At 40.2% G+C, this 21,028-nt stretch overlaps 1 protein-coding gene across 1 annotated transcript in view; it reads right to left on the reverse strand.

Annotated features, from left to right (window-relative positions):
• The window catches only part of LOC120034032 (immunoglobulin gamma-1 heavy chain-like), a 53,193-nt gene extending 35,918 nt beyond the window's left edge, over window positions 1–17,275 (reverse strand). The window contains exons 1-2 of the mRNA XM_038980424.1: window positions 17,209–17,275; window positions 16,990–17,103 (exon numbers count right to left, since the gene is read on the reverse strand). Of these exons, the coding sequence (XP_038836352.1) occupies window positions 16,990–17,103; window positions 17,209–17,251 (157 nt within the window). The 5' untranslated portion in view covers window positions 17,252–17,275. The remainder of the gene's footprint in view (window positions 1–16,989; window positions 17,104–17,208) is intronic.
• Between the last annotated feature and the right edge of the window lie 3,753 nt (window positions 17,276–21,028).

The raw sequence follows: 21,028 nt of genomic DNA on the forward strand, positions 1-21,028 counted from the left end.
CCCCTATTGAGAAAAGGTTAACAACAAGCTAAGCTGTGTTTTGGTATATTTCACTTGTGATTGCATGATTATAAATATTTTTAATGTGATACGTTTGGAAATTTTCATCTTCCTTTCAGGACCGGAACGAGGCTGTAGTTTTCTCATCATAACGCGCAACCCAAATGGTGTTTTTTTGTGATAAAAGTAATATTTATCGAACAAATGGAAGATTTGTTGTGTAACTGAGAGTCTCGTGAGTGGAAACGTCCGAAGATTATCTAAGCGATTCATTTTATTGCTTTTCACACTTTCGTGACCATGCTAATTTGGGGCTAGCTGATGTAGCATTGAAAGCTACACTCACAAAAGCTTGGATTTCTTTCGCTGTAAAATATATTTTCTAAATCTGACATCATAGGTGGATTAACAACAAGCTAAGGAGTGTTTTGGTATATTTCACTTGTGATTGCATGATTATAAATATTTGTAGGAATATTTCTGAATTTGGCGCCCTGCAATTCAGCAGTTGTTTAGGAAAGTGAACCCGTATTCGGTATCCGTAGTCCAGAAAAGTTAACTTCCTGCTCAAATTCACTGGTATTACCTAAACAAGAAAACAAAAAAACAATAATCAGAACTTATCACGAATAGTAAAGGTTTTAACTATTCAGACCTGAATCCCTTACAGCCAAATATAAACCAACTCACCTATTCTTCCCAGCAGGCGAAAACATAACCCCTACTCAAACAGAGTTATGCCTTACCTCTATCGTCAGAGTAAAACCAAACTTTACAACTTTCTCTTCCCTTTCGGCTTCACACTTATGAAATGTCCAACACTTAAAAGTGCCATGTAATTCGCTAAATTTATAACATACGTCAGTCAATCCATAAGAATAAAAAACATGTTGGTGGGCACAACTCTATCGCCATTATCTCTCCGCTATTATTTAGTATTCATTAGATTTAGGTAACTGTCTCTTCTATGATAAAGTATTTTAAATACGACTCCATTCTCAATACGTTATTCCAGCAGACCATTTAGGCAACAGACAACGTAACACATCGAAATCGCCTCGCTATTATTTTGAATGAACTAGTCTTCCAATTTAACCTCTAATTCCTCCCAAACCCGGATCCGGGAGCACCCCCCACAGTAAAAAAGCTGACTAGCATAGCCTAGCATAGCGTCACAAGTAAATACTAGCATCTAAATATCATTAAATCACAAGTCCAAGACACCAGATGAAAGATACACATCTTGTGAATCCAGCCATCATTTCTGATTTTTAAAATGTTTTACAGGGAAGACACAATATGTAAATCTATTAGCTAACCACGTTAGCAAAAGACACCACTTTTTTTACTCCACCAGTTTTTTACTCCATCAGTAGCCATCACTAATTCGACCAAATAAAGATATAAATAGCCACTAACCAAGAAACAACTTCATAAGATGACAGTCTGATAACATATTTATTGTATAGCATATGTTTTTTTAGAAAAATGTGCATATTTCAGGTATAAATCACAGTTCTACATTGCAGCTGCAATCTGAAATAGTGCCGAAGCTGCCAGAATAATTACAGAGACCAACGTCAAATACCTAATTACTCATCTTAAAACATTTCTGAAAAATACACAGCGTACAGCAAATGAAAGCCCAACATCTTGTGAATCCAGCCAATATGTCAGATTTTTTAAGTGTTTTACAGCGAAAACACAATATAGCATTATATTAGCTTAGCACAATAGCCAGAAACACAAGCAATTTACCAGCAGCACAGGTTAGCGATCGTAACAATACAGCAAAAGATATATAATTTTGGACTAACCTTGATATACTTCGTCAGATGACAGTCCTGTAACATCATATTACACAATGCATATAGGTTTTGTTCGAAAATGTGCATATTTAGCAGCACAAATCGTTGTTATACAATGTGATCAGTGGCAACAGGTCATGCATTCTGGCCGGCGCCATCTTGGAAAGGCACCTAAGTTTACGATTATTTATCGATTAGATTGACTAAAAAATACAGGTTGAACAGCAAATGAAAGATGCATTAGTTATTAATGCAACCGCTGAGTTAGATTTTTAAAATTAACGTTACTAGACATACAGTGTGCGTTACAGCCAGACTAGTGCCGCAATAACGGCGGACAAATGCGTTTACATTTTTCCACATAAATACGGAATAACATCATAAATAGTTCTTACTTTTGGACGAGCTTCCATCAGAATCTTGGGCAAGGTGTCCTTTGTCCAAAAGAATCGTTGCTTGGTTGTAAAACGTCGTCTTCAACTTCGGAATTAGCAGCTAACAATAGCTATGTGGCCACAACATTCCCAAATCCCCAAAACGCAATACTAAGGAAATTCCGAAAATAGCAATATACTCGCATAAACTGATATAACTCGGTTTAAAATAACTTCGTTATGATGTTTCTAACACCTATATCGAATTAAATTACAGACGGATATAGCTAAGGCCGATAACTGAGCGTTTCAAAATGCCATCTTGAGGTCTTGCTTTGCGCAATGACGAACGACGAAAAGAGAGCGCACTTCGTTCCTTGGCCTTTTATAAGCTCTGAGAACTACGTAGACACTCCATTCCACTTCTCATTGGTTACTGACATCCAGGGGAAGGCGGGTGCAGTTCATGTCGACCCATAGGATACATACAGAGCTTTAAACTGATCTGAGAACAGAGCCTCGTTTTCAGACCTTCACAGTTCCTGTCATGGATTTCGCTGCAGAAAGAGTTCTGGTTCACCCACAGACATAATTCAAACGGTTTTAGAAACTAGAGATTGTTTTCTATCCAATAGTAATAATAATATGCATATTGTACGAGCAAGAATTGAGTACGAGGCAGTTTAATTTGGGAACGATAAATGTCCAAGTTGAAACAGCACCCCCTGTAGTGTCAAGAGGTTTTAACCTAAACAATCTATTCAAAAGTTCAATTTATCCCTTAAACAAACACTAAAAACCATATCTTTCCAGGCAAAACATACCAATAGTTGAATTACAATCAGAAACCCAGATTTGAGTCAGTGCATTGGCCGGGAAACTAACCAGGGTCTCCCGCGTGATAGGCGAGATTTATACCTCTTAACCACCAAAGCTATTGAAATGACAAACACTCCTCGCAAATAACCATATTTATAATTGTGTGTAGTCGTAAAATCAGGCACTTACTACCGAGACAATTCCCAGAAAATAGCCCTAATTTAAAAGTCCAGGCATTTCTTCGGCGATAATTCTCATTGCGCTCTCTCTTTTCCTTTCCTCTCTTGACTTGCCTCCGTTTAGTCCTAAACTCTAACAACACATTTCAGATGATACACACCACGAAACGATGTAATCTTGTCGACGTTGAGACGCCCAACAAAACCATACTTCTTTCTCCTCTTTGGGACAAACTTTCTTCTCTTTTACCTTTTAACTCCATGTAGCGCTCATCTCCGGTTAATTCTGGAACCTCCTTTGATGATTTAATGCCCATTGTTAGTAAACCTTGTAGTCACTATGCTTATTCACCCAATCTAGGTGTATGTTCTTCTATGATCTATGTGTGTGCTATTTACCGTTATCCAATTACTATAGTTATGTTCTACGGTATATTCTCACAATCTATGTATATACCTCCTTTCCATTAGTTTACATAGGTAGTGGCCACAGATAGTTAGCATTCATTGGTAGTGGCCACAGATACCTCGTGTCATTACAGACCCACTAATATACTCTTGATCAGGTTTCGTTTAGATCTCAATATTAGCTAGTTTACGTTGGTACTGCAGATACCTCGTGTCATTTCAGAGGAGACACTGGGGACTTTTTCCTTCCTAGGTGGTTTCTAAATCCAATTCCTGTCTTCCAATTGCATAGAATACTACCTATATCAGGGTTCTCTACACACAATTCTAAAGACAGGTCACCAGATTAGATTGCCCATCGTATTCTAAAAATCAATGTCCAAACCACACAAGAATCATTAAAAATATTTCTCTAAATGTAGCCCAAACGTCAATTCCCCAAATCCGTGAATAAAGATTTATCAACCTCCGTCTTGTAGGCTGGGAAAAGCAATGTTCGTTAGATTCCGTCATTGTCTCTGTCGACCTTAGATATATACTGGCCTGTTATAGAACCCCAATTTCAGGGGACAGGTCTTTAATTTACGGGTCAACGACCCGCCCGTGCACGGTTTTCGGCGTGCTACCTTCGGCCGACAGGGACAGATATTGGAAATACGGCTCGAAGGACCAAAATGATATGGAATTTTGTTATCAATGTTCATAAATTTCAATTAATCTAATCGGTCTGCAACCCAGAGTTTGTAAATTTCTGGTTTCAATGAAACAGACAAAATTCCCAGCTTACAAAAGTCACATCAATATCTATTCACTGGAGCTCTAAAGACAAAAATGAGGACCCAGTCCTTTTATAATACACTCTCACATTCCTCTCTTTAGGCTACTCCCAACTCAAACAACCAGGACTTTTCCACTAACCACATTGTAGAGAAAGAACCATCAATCTTGTCTCATTCTTCAAGGCTTTCACTTCCCCTCCCCCGTTGGGGCCCTCTTGGTAAGAAAACCTCTAATGGAGGGCCTCCCGGGTGGTGCAGTGGTCTAGGGCTGCTAGCTGCGCCACCAGAGTCTCTGGGTTCGCGCCCAGGCTCTGTCGCAGCCGGCCGCGACCGGGAGGTCCGTGGGGCGACGCACAATTGGCATAGCGTTGTCCGGGTTAGGGAGGGTTTGGCCGGTAGGGTTATCCTTGTCTCATCGCGCTCCAGCGACTCCTGTGGCGGGCCGGGCGCAGTGCGCGCTAACCAAGGGGGCCAGGTACACGGTGTTTCCTCCGACACATTGGTGCGGCTGGCTTCCGGGTTGGAGGCGCGCTGTGTTAAAGAAGCAGTGCGGCTTGGTGGGTTGTGCTTCGGAGGACGCATGGCTTTCGACCTTCGTCTCTCCCGAGCCCGTACGGGAGTTGTAGCGATGAGACAAGATAGTAATTACTAGCGATTGGATACCACGAAAAATTGGGGAGAAAATGGGATAAAAAAAATAAATAAAAATAAAAAAAACCTCTAATGGTTTTCTATTATCTGTTTTACAACTTCTCTCTGCTTACATCCCCACAAAATAATATAATAACCTCGTATTATAATTCTAACAGAGCTACCCACATCCTCAGATTATCTTCTTATGATTCTCAAACATTTCATATTGTTATACAATTTCAGAGTGGAAAACTTTTGCAATTATCTTAAAACATACAAATTATTCTAACAGGAACTCACAGGAGGAAGCTGCCAGCAGCAGCAGAGATGCAGGGAACATGGTTTGTGTTGAAGTTGAAATGGTGGGAACTGCTCTTCTCTACTCTCCAGGACTCAGAGGGCATCTTATGAGAGACAGACAGATCATGTTTAACTTCTCTGGGATAGGTGGCAGAATTTTCACGTCCGGATGAAAAGCATGTCCAAAGTAAACTCCCTGCTACTCCGGCCCAGAAGCTAAGATATGCATATTATTAGTGGATTTGGATAGGAAACACTCTGAAGTTTCTAAAATTGTTTGAATCATGTCTGTGAGTATAACATAACTTTTTTGGCAGGCAAAACCTTGGGGACAAACCATTCAGAATAAAAAATTGAGGTCACTCTCTTTTCAATTTTTTGCTTGGAAATCCAGATTTCTAAGGGACCTTCTTGCAGTTCCTATCGCTTCCACTGCATGTCAACAGTCTTTAGAAATTGGTTGAGGTTTTTCCATTGAGAAATGAAGAAGTAACACTGTTCAGAATAAGGCTCGGGGGAAGTGTACTCTTTGTTAGAGGCGCATGACCTGAAAGCTAGCTACACTTTGTTTACCTCCGGTATTGAACACAGATCATCCCGTCTTCAATTTTATCGATTATTTACGTAAAAAATACCTAAAGTTGTATTACAAAAGTAGTTTGAAATGTTTGGACAACGTTTACAGGTAACTTTTGTAGTCATTTTGCGCGAGTTGGAACCGGTGTTTTTCTGGATCAAACGCGCCAAATAAATGGGCATTTTGGATATATATCGACGGAATTAATCGAACAAAAGGACCATTTATGATGTTTATGAGACATATTGGAGTGCCAACAGAAGAAGCTCGTCAAAGGTAAGGCATGAATTATATCTTTATTTCTGCGTTTTATGTCGCGCCTGGAGGGTTGAAATAGGATTGTCTGTGTTTGTTTACTGGGGTGCTATCCTCAGATAATAGCATCGTTTGCTTTCGCCGAAAAGCCTTTTTGAAATCTGACACATTGGCTGGATTCACAACAAGTGTAGCTTTAATTTGGTATCTTGCATGTGTGATTTCATGAATGTTTAATTTTTCTAGTAATTTATTTGAATTTGTCGCTCTGCATTTTTCACTGCATATTGGCCAGGTAGCGTCCCACATATGCCAGAGAGGTTACCCTGTCTAGGACTGGGGTTCCGCTCGCCAACAGCCAATGAAATTGCAGGGCGCCAAATTCAATCAACAGAAATCTCATAATTCAAATTTCTCAAATATACAAGTATTAGACACCATATTAAAGATAAAATTCTCGTTAATCCAACCACAGTGTCCGATTTCAAACAAGCTTTTCGGCGAAAGCAGAACATATCATTATGTTAGGTCAGCACCTAGTCACAGAAAGCATACAGCGATTTTCCAACCAAAGAGAGGAGTCACAAAAAGCAGAAATAGAGATAAAATGAATCACTAACCTTTGATATTCTTCATCAGATGACACTCCCGGTGTCATACACAATACATGCATGTTTTGTTCGATCAAGTTCATATATATATCCGTGCTTCTACACCTGCATTGCTTGCTTTTTGGGGTTTTAGGCTGGGTTTCTGTACAGCACTTTGAGATATCAGCTGATGTACGAAGGGCTATATAAATAAATTTGATTTGATTTGATATCCAGAACCCTCAGTTTATATTTGGCTTTGCCTTCAAAACATCCCGTGAATTTGCACAGAGCCACATCAATTTATAGAAATACTCAAAATAAACATTGATTAAAGATACAAGTGTTATTCACAGAATTAAAGATATACTTCTCCTTAATGCAACCGCTGTGTTGCATTAAGATTTCAAAAAAGATTTACGGAAAAAGCAAAAAAAAGCAATAATCTGAGTACGGCGCTCAGAGACCAACACAACCCAAAAAGATATCCGCCATGTTGGAGTCAACAGAAGTCAGAAATAGCATTATAAATATTCACTTACCTTTGATGATCTTCATCAGAATGCACTCCCAGGAATCTCAGTTCCACAATAAATGTTTGATTTGTCCCATAAAGTCCATCATTTATGTCGAAATAACTCCTTTTGGTTCGCGCGCTCAGTACACAATCTAAACTCACGACGCGCAGACAGGTCCAGGCAAAGGTTCAGAGGAAAAGTCATATTACAGTTCGTAGAAACATGTCAAACGAAGTATAGAATCAATCTTTAGGATGTTTTTATCATAAATCTTCAATAATGTTCCAACCGGAGAATTCCTTTGTCTGTAGAAATGCGATGGAACGCAGGTCGCTCTCACGTGAGCATGCGTGATCAGCTCATGCCACTCTGGCAGACTCCTGACTCAATCAGCTCTGTTATACATCATTCAAACAGTTTTAGAAACTTCAGAGTGTTTTCAATCCAAATCTACTAATAATATGCATATCCTAGCATCTGGGCCTGAGTAGGAGGCAGTTTACTCTGGGCACGCTTTTCATCCGCATGTGAAAATACTGCCCCCTACCCCAAAGAAGTTAACCCCTCGTTCCATGTGTCTCTCCTCAGGCCGGTGGTGGCTGGTCCACTCCAGGAATCTGAGGTGCGGGAGGTTCCTCCGCCCCCTCTGGACATCGAGGGGGACCCGGCGTATGCTGTTCGAGCCATCATGGACTCAAGGCGTCGGGCGAGAGGCCTTCAGTACCTCGTGGAGTGGGAGGGGTACGGTACGGAGGAGAGATGCTGGGTACCAGTGGAGGACATCCTGGACCTTTCGTTGCTGCAGGAGTTTCACCGTCTCCACCCGGATTGCCCTGTGCCTTGTCCGCCTCGTCCTCCTTGTCCCCGAGGTCGCGCGTCAATGGGGGGGGGGGGGGGGGTACTGTCACGACTTCCCCTGAAGTTGGTCCCTCTGCTTGTTCGGGCAGCGTTCGGCGGTCGACGTCATCGGTTTTCTAGCCGCCACCGATCAACTTTTCATTTTCCATTTGTTTTGTCTTCATTGTACACATCTGGTTTCCATTCCCATAATTATGTTCCTTATTTAACCCTCTGGTTCCCCCATGGTTTTGTGCGTGTTTGTTTGTTGTAAGTTGGTCTGTATTTGTGATCTTGTATATTTTCCTTCTTGGAATATTTGTTGTTTTGAGTAAAGTTACGTGAATTACTCATCTCTGTGTCCTGCGCCTGACTCCGCCTTACCTGCTACACCTAGACGCCTTACAGTGTGGAAGAAATTGACTGGCCTGCACAGAGCCCTGACCTCAGCCCCACCTTTGGGATGAATTGGAACGCCGACTGTGAGCCAGGCCTACTCGCCCAACATCAGGGCCCAACAACACTAATGCTCTTGTAGCTGATTGGAAACATATCCCTGCAGCAATGTTCCAACATCCTGTGGAAAGCCTTCCCAGAAGAGTGGAGGCTGTTATAGCAGCAAAGGGGGGACCGACTCCACATTAATGCCGATGATTTTGGAATGAGATGTTCGATGAGCAGGTGTCCACATACTTTTGGTAATGTACTGTATGTGCCTTGTGTTGATGTACAAGTAGTTCTGTTGTTTTGACTCTCAGGGGAATATAATACTTCAGTAGATATGACTCTGTTATACTGATGCTCTACCACCCTCTGTTGACTCTGCTGTCAGTTAGATTCTCTGAGGGGCTTTTGTACAGATCCTCCACTCACTCACACCACTGTGTCTCTTGCACAGTAATACACAGCAGAGTCCTCTGCTCTCAGACCAGACAGCTTCAGATACACCATGCTGTTAGAATTATCTCTGGTGACTTCTATACGTCCTTCAATATTTTTTGAATAGATTGTTTTGCTGGCATCATAATAGATCAGTCCCATCCAGTCCAGTGCTTTTCCTGCAGGTTGTCTTAACCAGTGCATGCCATAGCTACTAAATGTAAAGCCAGATCCCTTACAGGAGAGGCTTAGAGTATCTCCAGGCTTTTTCGGGACTGGACCAGAGGGAATGGACTCCATACTCTGACCATTTAAAGCTGATGGAAGGATAAACATAGACGAGACAGGTAAAGACATTTAGGTTATAACAAACTAACGTCAATGTTCAGTCATTCCTCATTAAGAACAGTTGATAAGGAGTAAAACCAAGCAGAACTCACAGGGCAGACAGAGAGAGAGGAGCAGAAGGTAGAGTTTTCCCGTCATACTGAGGGTAGAGATATGAACTCAGCTGCTCCACACAAGACAACAAGTCAGCAGCAGAACATAAGTATATATGAACTCTGAGGGATCTGGATTTACATCATGATGTCATGGGGGAGGGACTGATGACTCTGAGGTCAGAGGTAAATGTATGGCTCATCAGTAGGGCCAGGAGTTGTCATTTATCACATGACCTGACCTGGTGAAAACATTTTTTTATTTTTTTCAGAAAAACCTCCAGGGCCTATTCATCACACACATAACTGACTCAAGGACAGGAGGAACTGTGGGGAACATGATGATTTTCTAAATATTGATCATCTTCATAATAATTATTTTAGCTGTGTATTCATTGAAATGGTATATACTGTATAGACATCCATTTGTCAAGGAAATAATTAACATGTATTGAATAGTACATACATAAAGGCCACGATTGACAAGAATAGTACACTAGTATTCACAGGACATGTTTTCAATGGGGCAGTAATTGATCATTGCAAAAAAAAAGTATGTTTTACATTTATACAGCAGAGCCCTCTGCTCTCAGAACATACAGCTTCAGATACACCAGGCCAGGGCAAAGGCCGGCCTCATTCAATATGGCCCGCAGAATCATGCTCAGACCACATAAAGAATTTGCCATAGTAAAGTTTTGAAAAACGGATTTGTTATTCAAATTAAAAGCCCAATGAATACTCGCCTTTGTGTAATGATCTAACTCCGACCGCTTGTGGGACATTTATTTTGAAGGCACGTATAAATAACAACTACACGAGGACAGACAGTGACTGACAGGCTGACATACACGTCACAGTTACAAATAGTAGCTAGATAGAAATTGTGAAAAAATATGTTTTTCAAAGGTATCAAAGAAAATGAAAGTCGACAATGAATGTAGGGTGTTCCAGCAAGAGTGGACGTCTAAATATTTCTTTATTAAGGTATCAGGGAAAGCTGTGTGCTTAGTGTGCAAGAGAGCATCGCTGTCTTGAAAGACTACAACTTGTCCTGATACTTCCAGACGAAGCATGTAGAGAAATATAGGAATATGTTTTCTGAGCAGAGGGCAAGTGCATCGAAAGAGTTGCATTCTCAGTTGCAAAAGCAGCAAGGACTTTTCACAAAACTGCATTCAGCAAACGGAATTGCAAGAGCTAGCTATGTACTGTCTGACAAAATTGCTAAACAAAGCAAGCCATTCTGGGGTGGCAGGTAGCCTAGTGGTTACAACGTTGGGCCAGTAACCGAAAGGTTGGTTGACAAGGTAAAGCTGACAAGGTAAAAATCTGTTATGCCCCTGAACAATGACGGCCTAGGAACCCACTGTTCCTAGGCCCTCATTGTAAATAAGAATTTGTTCTTAACTGACTTGCCTGGTTAAATAAAATAAAATAAATTCACTGAGGGTGAATTCTTTAAAGAATGTTTAATTGACTCTGCAGCAATACTTTGCCACGACAATAAAGAGCTGTTTGAAAATGTTTCCCTGTCAAGACGAATAGTGACACAGTGTGTTGAGGACATCGCAGAGAATATGGCACAACAGTTGAAAGACAAGGTAAAGGATTTCACCTTTTTCTCCTTGGCCCTGGATTAGAGCAGTGATGCATGTGACACAGTGCAGTTGTTGATATTCTTACTAGGCATAACCCCAGACTTTGAAATTACAGCAGTCAATGAAGAGCACGACCACAGGGAAAGATTTATTGGAGGAGGTTAACAAGTTTGTGGCAAAATTGGGACTGAGTTTTGAAAAGTTATCCAGTGTGAACACTGATGGATGCCCAAACTTGACAGGAAAAAACGTTGGCCTTTTGAAAAGGATACAAGATCAAGTAGCTGAGCTGAATCCAGATCAGAAAGTTATTTTCCTGCTTTGCATTAATCATCAGGAGGTGCTCTGTAAATTTGTTCTGAAAATTAGCCAGGTTGTGGATACAGTCACTAAAGTGGTAAACTTCATAAGAGTGAAATCTTTAAACCACAGGCAGTTTGTCTCACTGTTGGAAGAGACAGAGTCGGGTCATGCAGATCTCCCCTACCACACAAACGTGAGATGACTGAGTTTGGGGAAGGTGCTAAAAAAAAGGGTGTCGGACCTGAAGTCGGAGATTGCAGAGTTTTTGCAAATGAAAAGAAAATGTGTGGATTTCCCTCAACTGCAATGTAAAGAATGTTTGGCTGATTTTGCCTTCAGCATGGACATCATGGCCCTGATGAATTAACTTCTTGCGACTACAGGGGGTGCTGTTCCGAATTAGCATTTTGTCGTCTCCAAATTAAACTGCCTAGTACTCAATTCTTGCTCGTACAATATGCATATTATTAATTCTATTGGATAGAAAACACTTTCTAGTTTCATACAAAGTTGGAATGATGTCTGTGGGTGACCCAGAACTCTTTCTACAGCGAAATCCATGACAGACAGTGAAAGGTCTGAGAGCGAAGCTCTGGTTTCAGATCAGTTTTTAAGGTCTCTGTCTATCCTATGGAACGACACGAACTGCACCCGCCTTCCCCTGGATGTCAGTAACCAATGAGAAGTGGAATGGGCCTTCTCCGTAGCTCTCAGAGGTTATAAAAGACCAAGGAGTGAGAGTAGCCCCCCTTTCGACGCTCGCCCTTACGCAGGAAGGGACCTCCGGATACCATTTTCACAGGCTCGGTTATCAACTTGAAATGTATCCGTCTGTAATTTAATTCGATATAGGACTTAGAAACATCATAAGGTAGTTAATTTAAACCGTTTTATAGCAATTTATATCCGTTTAGTGCGATTTTGATGCATTTCTATGTGAAGCACCGGGCACATTTCGGGGTCCCGGTCGAACGTTAGCGGGCATTTAGACGGACAAAGGACATCTTTCGACCAAAAGAAGATTAAACCCAAGAAAGAATACATTGCCCAAGAATCTGATGGAAGAACAGCTCAAAGTAAGCAATATTTAATATGATAAATCGTTGTTCTGTCGAAATATTTTAAACGCATATTTCGCCATTTTGTTTGGTATAGCTTCACTTGGCGAACCCTGTATTGAAAAGTAAGGATAATTTTAAAAATGTAAGTCAGCGGTTGCATTAAGAACTAATTTGTCTTTCGATTCCTGTCAACTCTGTATTTTTTAGTCAAGTATATGATTAGCTTTCGATTAAACTAGATCACTCTGAAAGCTGACGTCCCTCATTTTGATGCTTGAGTTGTGACTATTTCCATTGTATAACCACGGTTTTGTATGGCTAAATATGCACCTTTTCGAACAAACTGTATATGTATGTTGTAAAATGATGTTACAGGAGTGTCATCGGAAGAATTCTGAGAAGGTTAGTGAAAAAATTAATATATTTTGGCGATGATAACGTTATAGCTCCCTTTGCCTTGAATTCATGCTCTACTAACGTTTGCACATGTGGTATGCTAACTTATCGATTTATTGTGTTTTCGCTGAAAAACGCTTAGAAAATCTGAAATATGGTCTGAAATCACAAGAACTGTGTCTTTCCATTGCTATGCTTTGTCTATTTTTATGAAATGTTTTATGATGAGTAAATTGGTCATACACGTTGCTCTATCTAGTAATTCTAGTCGATTTGTGATGGTCGGTGCAATTGTAAACTGTGATTTCTACCTGAAATATGCACTTTTTTCTAACAACACCTATCCTATACCATAAATATGTTATCAGACTGTCATCTGATGAGTTTTTTTCTTGGTTTGTTGCTATCAATATCTTAGTTTAGCCGAATTGGTGATAGCTAGTGGTGGAGAGAGAAAATGGTGGACAAAGAAAGATGGTGTATTTTGCTAACGTGGTTAGCTAATAGATTTACATATTGTGTCTTCCCTGTAAAACATTTTAAAAAACAGAAATGATGGGTTTATTCACAAGATCTGTATCTTTCATCTGGTGTCTTGGACTTGTGATTTAATGATATTTAGATGCTACTATTTACTTGTGAAGCTATGCTAGCGATGCTAATCAGTGTGGGGGGGGTGGGGGGTGATCCCGGATACGGGGTTGATACTCGTGAAAGGTTAAATGAATTCCCTTCTACAAGGGAAGAGCCTTTTTGCACATCACATGTCCAGCCTTGTCAAAGCCTTCAAGCGAAAGTTACTCCTCCTGACCCGCCAAGTAGAAGCCAACAATCTCACCCACCTTCCGACACTACTAGTCTGTTCCCTATCAGATGACCAGCGGTATACATCGCTGCTGCGTGCTTTGAACGGTGAGTTTTCTCGTCGTTTTGAGGATTTTAAAGTGTTGGAAAATGACATGATGTTGGTTTCCTCTCCTTTCACCTTCAATGTGGATAACGCTCCCACTGACCTGCAACATGCGCTTATCGATCTTCAGTCTGATGCAGTGATTGGAGAACTATTCAAAACAATGTCACTGACGAGGTTCTATTCATCTCTCGATGAACAAAACTTTTCAAAGATTAGGAGTCATGCTCAGAAGATGTTTGTACTGTGTGGGTCAACCTATGTATGTGAATAGACATTTTCAGTGATGAAATATAACAATTCAAGGCACAGATCATGTAATACTGACTCTCACCTCTCAGCAATCCTGCGCATAGCGAGGTCAGAAACTATACCTGACTTCACTGCTCTAGTCAATGCCCATCAGAGACTTCTCCTCACACTGATTGAGTAGTTTAAATGTAATGTTGAGCTCTCTATCTTTCTTGTGTTTTTGTGCATACCCGTTAACAAGAGTTCTGTCTGTGGTGCTGAATTCACAGTGTACTTTTCCCTCCGTGTAGTTCATTGCATGTTTAATAATGAAAATACCTACCAAAAGAAGAACATGGATGTGGTTTATTTCTGTGCATGTTAAAAAAGTAAAATAAGTAGCATATTTGGACGTGATTTACAGTAGATATATCTGTCAACACAATCATACACTTGATGTATAATCCAGTAATATGATTCTGGCCCGCGATGGCAAAAATATATTCTAATGTGGCCCTCCATGGAAAATAATTTGCCAGGCCTGAGTTACACCATGCTGTTAGAATTATCTCTGGTGACTTCTATCCGTCCTTCAACACTTTTTGCATATGCAGTTCCACTACTAGTCCATATAATTAATATCCATTCAAGTGCTCTTCCTGCAGGTTGACATATCCAGGCCATGTTGTAGCTACTAAATGTAAAGCCAGATCCCTTACTGGAGAGGCTGAGAGGTTCTGCAGGCTTTTTCAGGACTGGACTGGAGGGAATGTCCTCCAGACTCTGACCATATACCCCTAATAGAGAAAAGAGAATGAAGACAATAGATCAAAATATGCTAACTCAATGGATATTATAATTATCTCTATACGTAAAATACTTTGTTCCAATAAATTGCTAGATTATTGAGTACATACTACAGAGGCCCAGCAAGACCAGGAGGAGGTGTGGTTTGCCTGTCATCTTTTCAGGATGGAAGACAATTCACACATGGTAGGAAACATCATATAAGTACACAGACTTGAGGGACAGAATTTGCATGACATCCATAGTTGGGTGGTAGCATGTCACATGCATATAAAATATGTTTCAAGGCAATCAATTCTAAGACAAAGCCAGACATCAGTGATCACTGTCAATCAGCAAACATTTTCTGTGTTGTTTACACAGTAAAGTAAATGTTTTTTTTGTCACGTCTCTCATTCGAACAGTGTTTCATGTATTAAGAAGAGTCATGAAATAGTTGACATTAAATCATATTACATTTTGATATTTCTCACAACAATATCACAAACACATTTACAAATGGCCCTTGTAAGAAATTGTGGTATGTTGTGTCATACGTTTTAGGCATAGTTTTGAATCTGGCCTACTGCCTTTGACACAACCTCTATCTTTCATTACATTACCTCTCTATCTGTTCAATAAAGTCAGAAAATACCTTACAAATATAGATTTTTAAAACAACACATAAAACAAGATAACTAAAAAAGAAGAAGGAATAATTCCCATCCTGAAGTACCCTGAAATGTTTTCCCATTGCTTCAATGTCATATGGTCAGCAAATATCACCAAACTACTTCACTTAGATGGCGAAACTTCACTCGATAACTTTTTCAATTCACAATTTGTATTTTTAACCCACATCTGCAATACATCATTGTTGTGTGTTATTTTTAAACATGTTCCTGCACTTTCACAATGATATATTGATACTTTTTAGGGTTAATGAAGATAATATATCAGGGAAATGGCTTCATCAGGGTGCAGGTGAGTCCTGGGGTAGAAGTTATGCTTGGGTAGCTTTGAACTACTGTGCCCAACACTCATTTTGATAGACACACCTGATAAAAACACATTCTTAAACTCTCTCCCCTATAAACAATTATAATGAAGACATACTAAAGTATTTAGGGGGAGTATCCCAGGACAGATATGAGAAACCACATAGAGCAATTTATTATTTTAGTTAAGGACTCATTGTTCAATGCAATTCTTGATAAGTGTGTTATATTTATTACCAATACAAACCATGAATATGGTGTGTCAATAACATTGTGTGTGATGAGTAGCAGTGAATGACTGAAAATATTAAATAATACAATTAATACAACTGTTGACAAACCAATAATTAAAATTAAATTATTTGATCCATCTCACCATTTAATCAAATTCAAATTGTGTTCATGTGGTTGATGCAAAACAGCTTTTTCTCCTCAGCTGAAACAAGGTAGTGAGAATTAGATCATGAAAGTGTATATAAACAGTCCCTACAGTCCCTGGGCTACTTAACTGCTTTAACTGTCTATCTGAATCATCAGAGATGCTAAACTGGGACCCTGAAACACCCAGGTGACAGATTGGAGTTCACCAAGCGTGGTGCCACACAGCGTGGGGTGTGTGAGAGAAACAGACACCACTGAGAAAAGGAGAGCAGGGCCGGTGTGGAACGTAATGGATTATCAAACATGAACCCTTAGACTATGGAATGGATGTATTAATAGGTACTTCTTATACAGTTTGACCAACATTATGGAAAATATGCTGTTTCTGTGTGACCTGAAATCTTTATTGAATAAAATTGTGGAAAGCTTTTCAATAGAGGGCAAATCCTTAACGAAGGGATGATTAGTTAATCTGAGCTTTCCAAACATAAAGACAGAATACACCAAACAAATGAAGAGGGGAGAGTGATAATACTTTGAGCAGATTTGATGGATGGAGTATCATTGCTAAGAAATTGTAGTAATACAGTAATTGTGTATAAAGTACATGTGTTTTAATTGTTTAAAAGTTTGTTTTCTAGTGTCATGTTTAGTGTTTGGATACCTTTATATTCATATGAATGTCATGGAGTTTTTGTACAGGTCCTGTGTTGGTTTGTATCATTGTGGGTAGCGAGCACAATAATACACAGCTGTGTCTTCAGTCTGCAGACTCTGTCCTGTTAAAGTCACTGTGCTGCTGGAAGTGTCTCTGGAGATAATGAACTTGTTTTTCAGCTTATCACTGTAATATATGTTACCACTGCTACATATATATCCAACCCACTCCAGTGCTTTTCCTGCAGGTTGGCGATTCACACCTGTACAGTAGCTGGTGCTGGTTAAAGAATACCCAGAGACTTTACACGAGAGGGTCAGAGGCTGTCCAGGCTGCAGGGTCATAGAGCCTGGTTGTGTGAGTTCAGTCTGACAGAACACACCTGTAAAACAAAACAAAACAAACTAAATATTATGTTAATTACATTTCCAAAACTCTATTACTCCCTAGTACACCAAAGTTGATGTATCAGTCCCCCAAAACTCACAGGATACAGCTGCCAGCACCAACAGCAGAGATTCAGGGAACATGGTTTGTGTTGAAGCTGAACTGAAGGTAACTGCACTTGCCAACTGAGTGAAAGAGAGAGATATTCCTCTTTATACACAAGAGAGGAGAGTTACTTTGCATAGAGTGAAAGAGTTACAAAAGGAGGAAAAAAACAACTTGTATCATTCTGACATGTTAAACACAGAATAAGTATCAGAATGTAATGACTTGCTGCTGATATTTTCAGTGAAATAACGATGGTTAACTATAGATAGCTAGTATGAACTCTGAATTTCCTTGAGAATTGGCTCCTCTTCTAGAGCAAATAAGATACAGCACATCATGTAGAGTGAAATGTACAGAGTAGTGATTTGAGCATTACTTTTGTGTGTTTTCACACTTGATTTACTATGTCGACGTCTATGAATGGTACACTAGTATTTCTGGTCGGGGAAAAACAATATGATTAAGTTTGTTTTCTACTCGAGGCTGTTGTGATTTTTGTACAAGTTCTGGGGCTTGTTTGTATCACTGTGGTATCGAGAACAGTAATAGACAGCTGTGTCATCAGTCTGCAGACTCTGTCCTATTAAGGTCACTGTGCCTCTCAGTGTCTCTGGTCAAGCTGAACTTGTGTTTCAGAGAATCTTTGTAAGCTGTGCCTGCATCATGATAGATGTTCCCAACCCACTCTGGTATAATGCCCTCAGGTTGGACCCATGATACTCCATAGAGGTTGGTACTATCAGTCAGAGAATACCCAGAGACCTTACAGGTGATTACCAAAGACTCTCCAGAATGTATAACCATTGAACTTGGCTGGGTGAGCTTAAGACCAGAGTGTACACCTCTTAAGAAACATCATCATATCATGTAGAACAATCTCAAAGTAGAGCTGTTTTAAAGCTAAGTAAGCATTAATTACATATTATATTCCTTTAAACATGTTATAAGTCTGTTAAACACCCAAATCCTGAGAGACAGGAGACCGCTGCCAACAGCAGCAGCAGAGAGTCATTGAACATGGTTTGTGTTGAAGCTGAACTGGTAGGAGTTGCCCTTCTTTACTCTCCAGGACTCAGAGAGAAATATGATTCACACAGCGATGCTGATTTATATAACCAAAGGAAGAGAGATTAAATAGTTTAAAAGTTATGAGTAATTTGCATAAGAAGGCAGGTACAGTATGTCAGGGATGAGAATTTCAGAAAACCCTCTGTGAACCATATTGACTTTTGGTGCTTCACTATAGTATGTTTAGAAAAACAGCAATAGGACTATTTTTAGAAATCCTTATATTTTACACTTATCACCAAAATATATCTAATGTTAAAAAAAAAAAAAATCAATTGCTAACGACCCTGTAAAAAAATCCGGTATGTGTTCACCGGTAACGGCCAGACGAGAGGTGGGGAGCGTGTTGTTTACCTCCAATCAAGTTGATTTGCGAATTTCCACCGAGATTGGTGTCATATTGAGCTTCAATCAATGCCTATATACACTGCTCAAAAAAATAAAGGGAACACTTAAACAACACAATGTAACTCCAAGTCAATCACACTTCTGTGAAATCAAACTGTCCACTTAGGAAGCAACACTGATTGACAATAAATTTCACATGCTGTTGTGCAAATGGAATAGACAAAAGGTGGAAATTATAGGCAATTAGCAAGACACCCCCCAATAAAGGAGTGAATTGCAGGTGGTGACCACAGACCACTTCTCAGTTCCTATGCTTCCTGGCTGATGTTTTGGTCACTTTTGAATGCTGGCGGTGCTTTCACTCTAGTGGTAGCATGAGACGGAGTCTACAACCCACACAAGTGGCTCAGGTAGTGCAGCTCATCCAGGATGGCACATCAATGCGAGCTGTGGCAAGAAGGTTTGCTGTGTCTGTCAGCGTAGTGTCCAGAGCATGGAGGCGCTACCAGGAGACAGGCCAGTACATCAGGAGACGTGGAGGAGGCCGTAGGAGGGCAACAACCCAGCAGCAGGACCGCTACCTCCGCCTTTGTGCAAGAAGGAGCACTACCAGAGCCCTGCAAAATGACCTCCAGCAGGCCACAAATGTGCATGTGTCAGCATATGGTCTCACAAGGGCTCTGAGGATCTCATCTCGGTACCTAATGGCAGTCAGGCTACCTCTGGCGAGCACATGGAGGGCTGTGCGGCCCCACAAAGAAATGCCACCCCACACCATGACTGACCCACCGCCAAACCGGTCATGCTGAAGGATGTTGCAGGCAGCAGAACGTATATTTTATGTTTTTCAAGTAATCATGTATATTATGGTTATAATTTAGAGTACGATGTGTCTACTCCCTCCTATAGTGTTGGTGGGCCAGGGGATTGATGTTAACAGAGACTAGAAATCAGAATCACAGACTCTCACAGTAAGAGAAGTGCTGGATCAGTCTTTGTACAGTGCTGCAGCCTCCTGTGTCACTGTGCCTCTGGCACAATAATAAACAGCAGAGTCTTCAGTCTTCAGGCTGTTCATCTGGAGATACACCTGCTGCTTGCTGTTGTCTCCGGAGATGGTGAACCGACCCTGAACTGACTGAGAGTAGTAAGTGCTGCCACCACTTGGACCATAAATGTAAGCTATCCACTCCAATCCTTTCCCAGAAGCCTGTCTGATCCAGTTAAAGTCTGAGCTAGTTGAGATATCAGCATAAGTACAGGTCAGTTTGTGTTGTTCCCCAGGCTTTTTAACTGCTGGTCCAGACTCAGTCAATGTCTGACTGTTAACACCTGTGGAAATAGAACGTATAGATGTTAATTCCTACGTGCTCTCCACAATCTGTTAGATTTGATTCAACACTTATTAACATTGTCACCTGTCAGGCATGTTATCAGTAGCAGTAGTCCAGTCATAGAATCCATGCTGAACTATGGTGTGTCCCTGTTCCTCAGTCTAGTCAGAGATTCAGTCCCTTTCCTCCACTCTACTCTGAGATAAGTAGTGATGGAAGAATTCAGAGTTTTGCATTGACTCCTCCTCACAGGGTGGGAAGATCACACAGATTAAATAGAGAACTCAGAGATGGTGAACAGGTTCATATGTTCTGAATACCTTGTTAATTACTTGTTCATGTGACATCAAGAAAGCTTGACCAGACTGGGCAAGAGGTAGTTTGAATGTTAGTGTCTGGACTCTTATAGTGTAGTGCTTTGTGATATTGTTGTTGTATTATTTACACTAATGATACTCAGTATTATTCTAGTGAGACACAAAGAGAGGTAGTAGTACATCAACTATCCATGTTGTACAGCTGGTTCACCAGCTTCAGTCAGTGTTTCTGTCGAGCAGTGTAGGTTCTAGCTTGTATAGCTCCCTGGGTGAACCCCCCCCCCCCCCCCCTTCAGTGGGATGTTCACCCCCTTAACTGTCATTTTTATTCAGACATTTTGAACAACACAAATAAATGGTAATTTAAAACTATATAAATATAAAAATATATACAAAAAAAGACTCATAACTATCGAAAATAATTAACAAAGACAAATAGAAACAAATTGTAGTAAATAAATACCAATTTAAAAAAAATCTAATTATTACACTATTACCCTATTGCTATCAAAAAACACACAAATAAAACTAAATTGCACAAATCCTATATCACACAAATACACAAAATAACAAACTTATAAAGAATAGAACCTGATTATTACACTAATGCACTTCAAACAACACACAAAACACACAAACAAAATTGCAGAACTAATTGCTGTAACGTCCTGACCAGAATTCTTATGTGTTTTGCTTGTTTAGTGTTGGTCAGGACGTGAGCTGAGTGGGAATTCTATGTTGTGTG

The sequence above is a fragment of the Salvelinus namaycush genome, chromosome 41 (genome assembly GCF_016432855.1).
Source record: "Salvelinus namaycush isolate Seneca chromosome 41, SaNama_1.0, whole genome shotgun sequence".
In the NCBI taxonomy this organism is placed as follows: domain Eukaryota; kingdom Metazoa; phylum Chordata; class Actinopteri; order Salmoniformes; family Salmonidae; genus Salvelinus; species Salvelinus namaycush.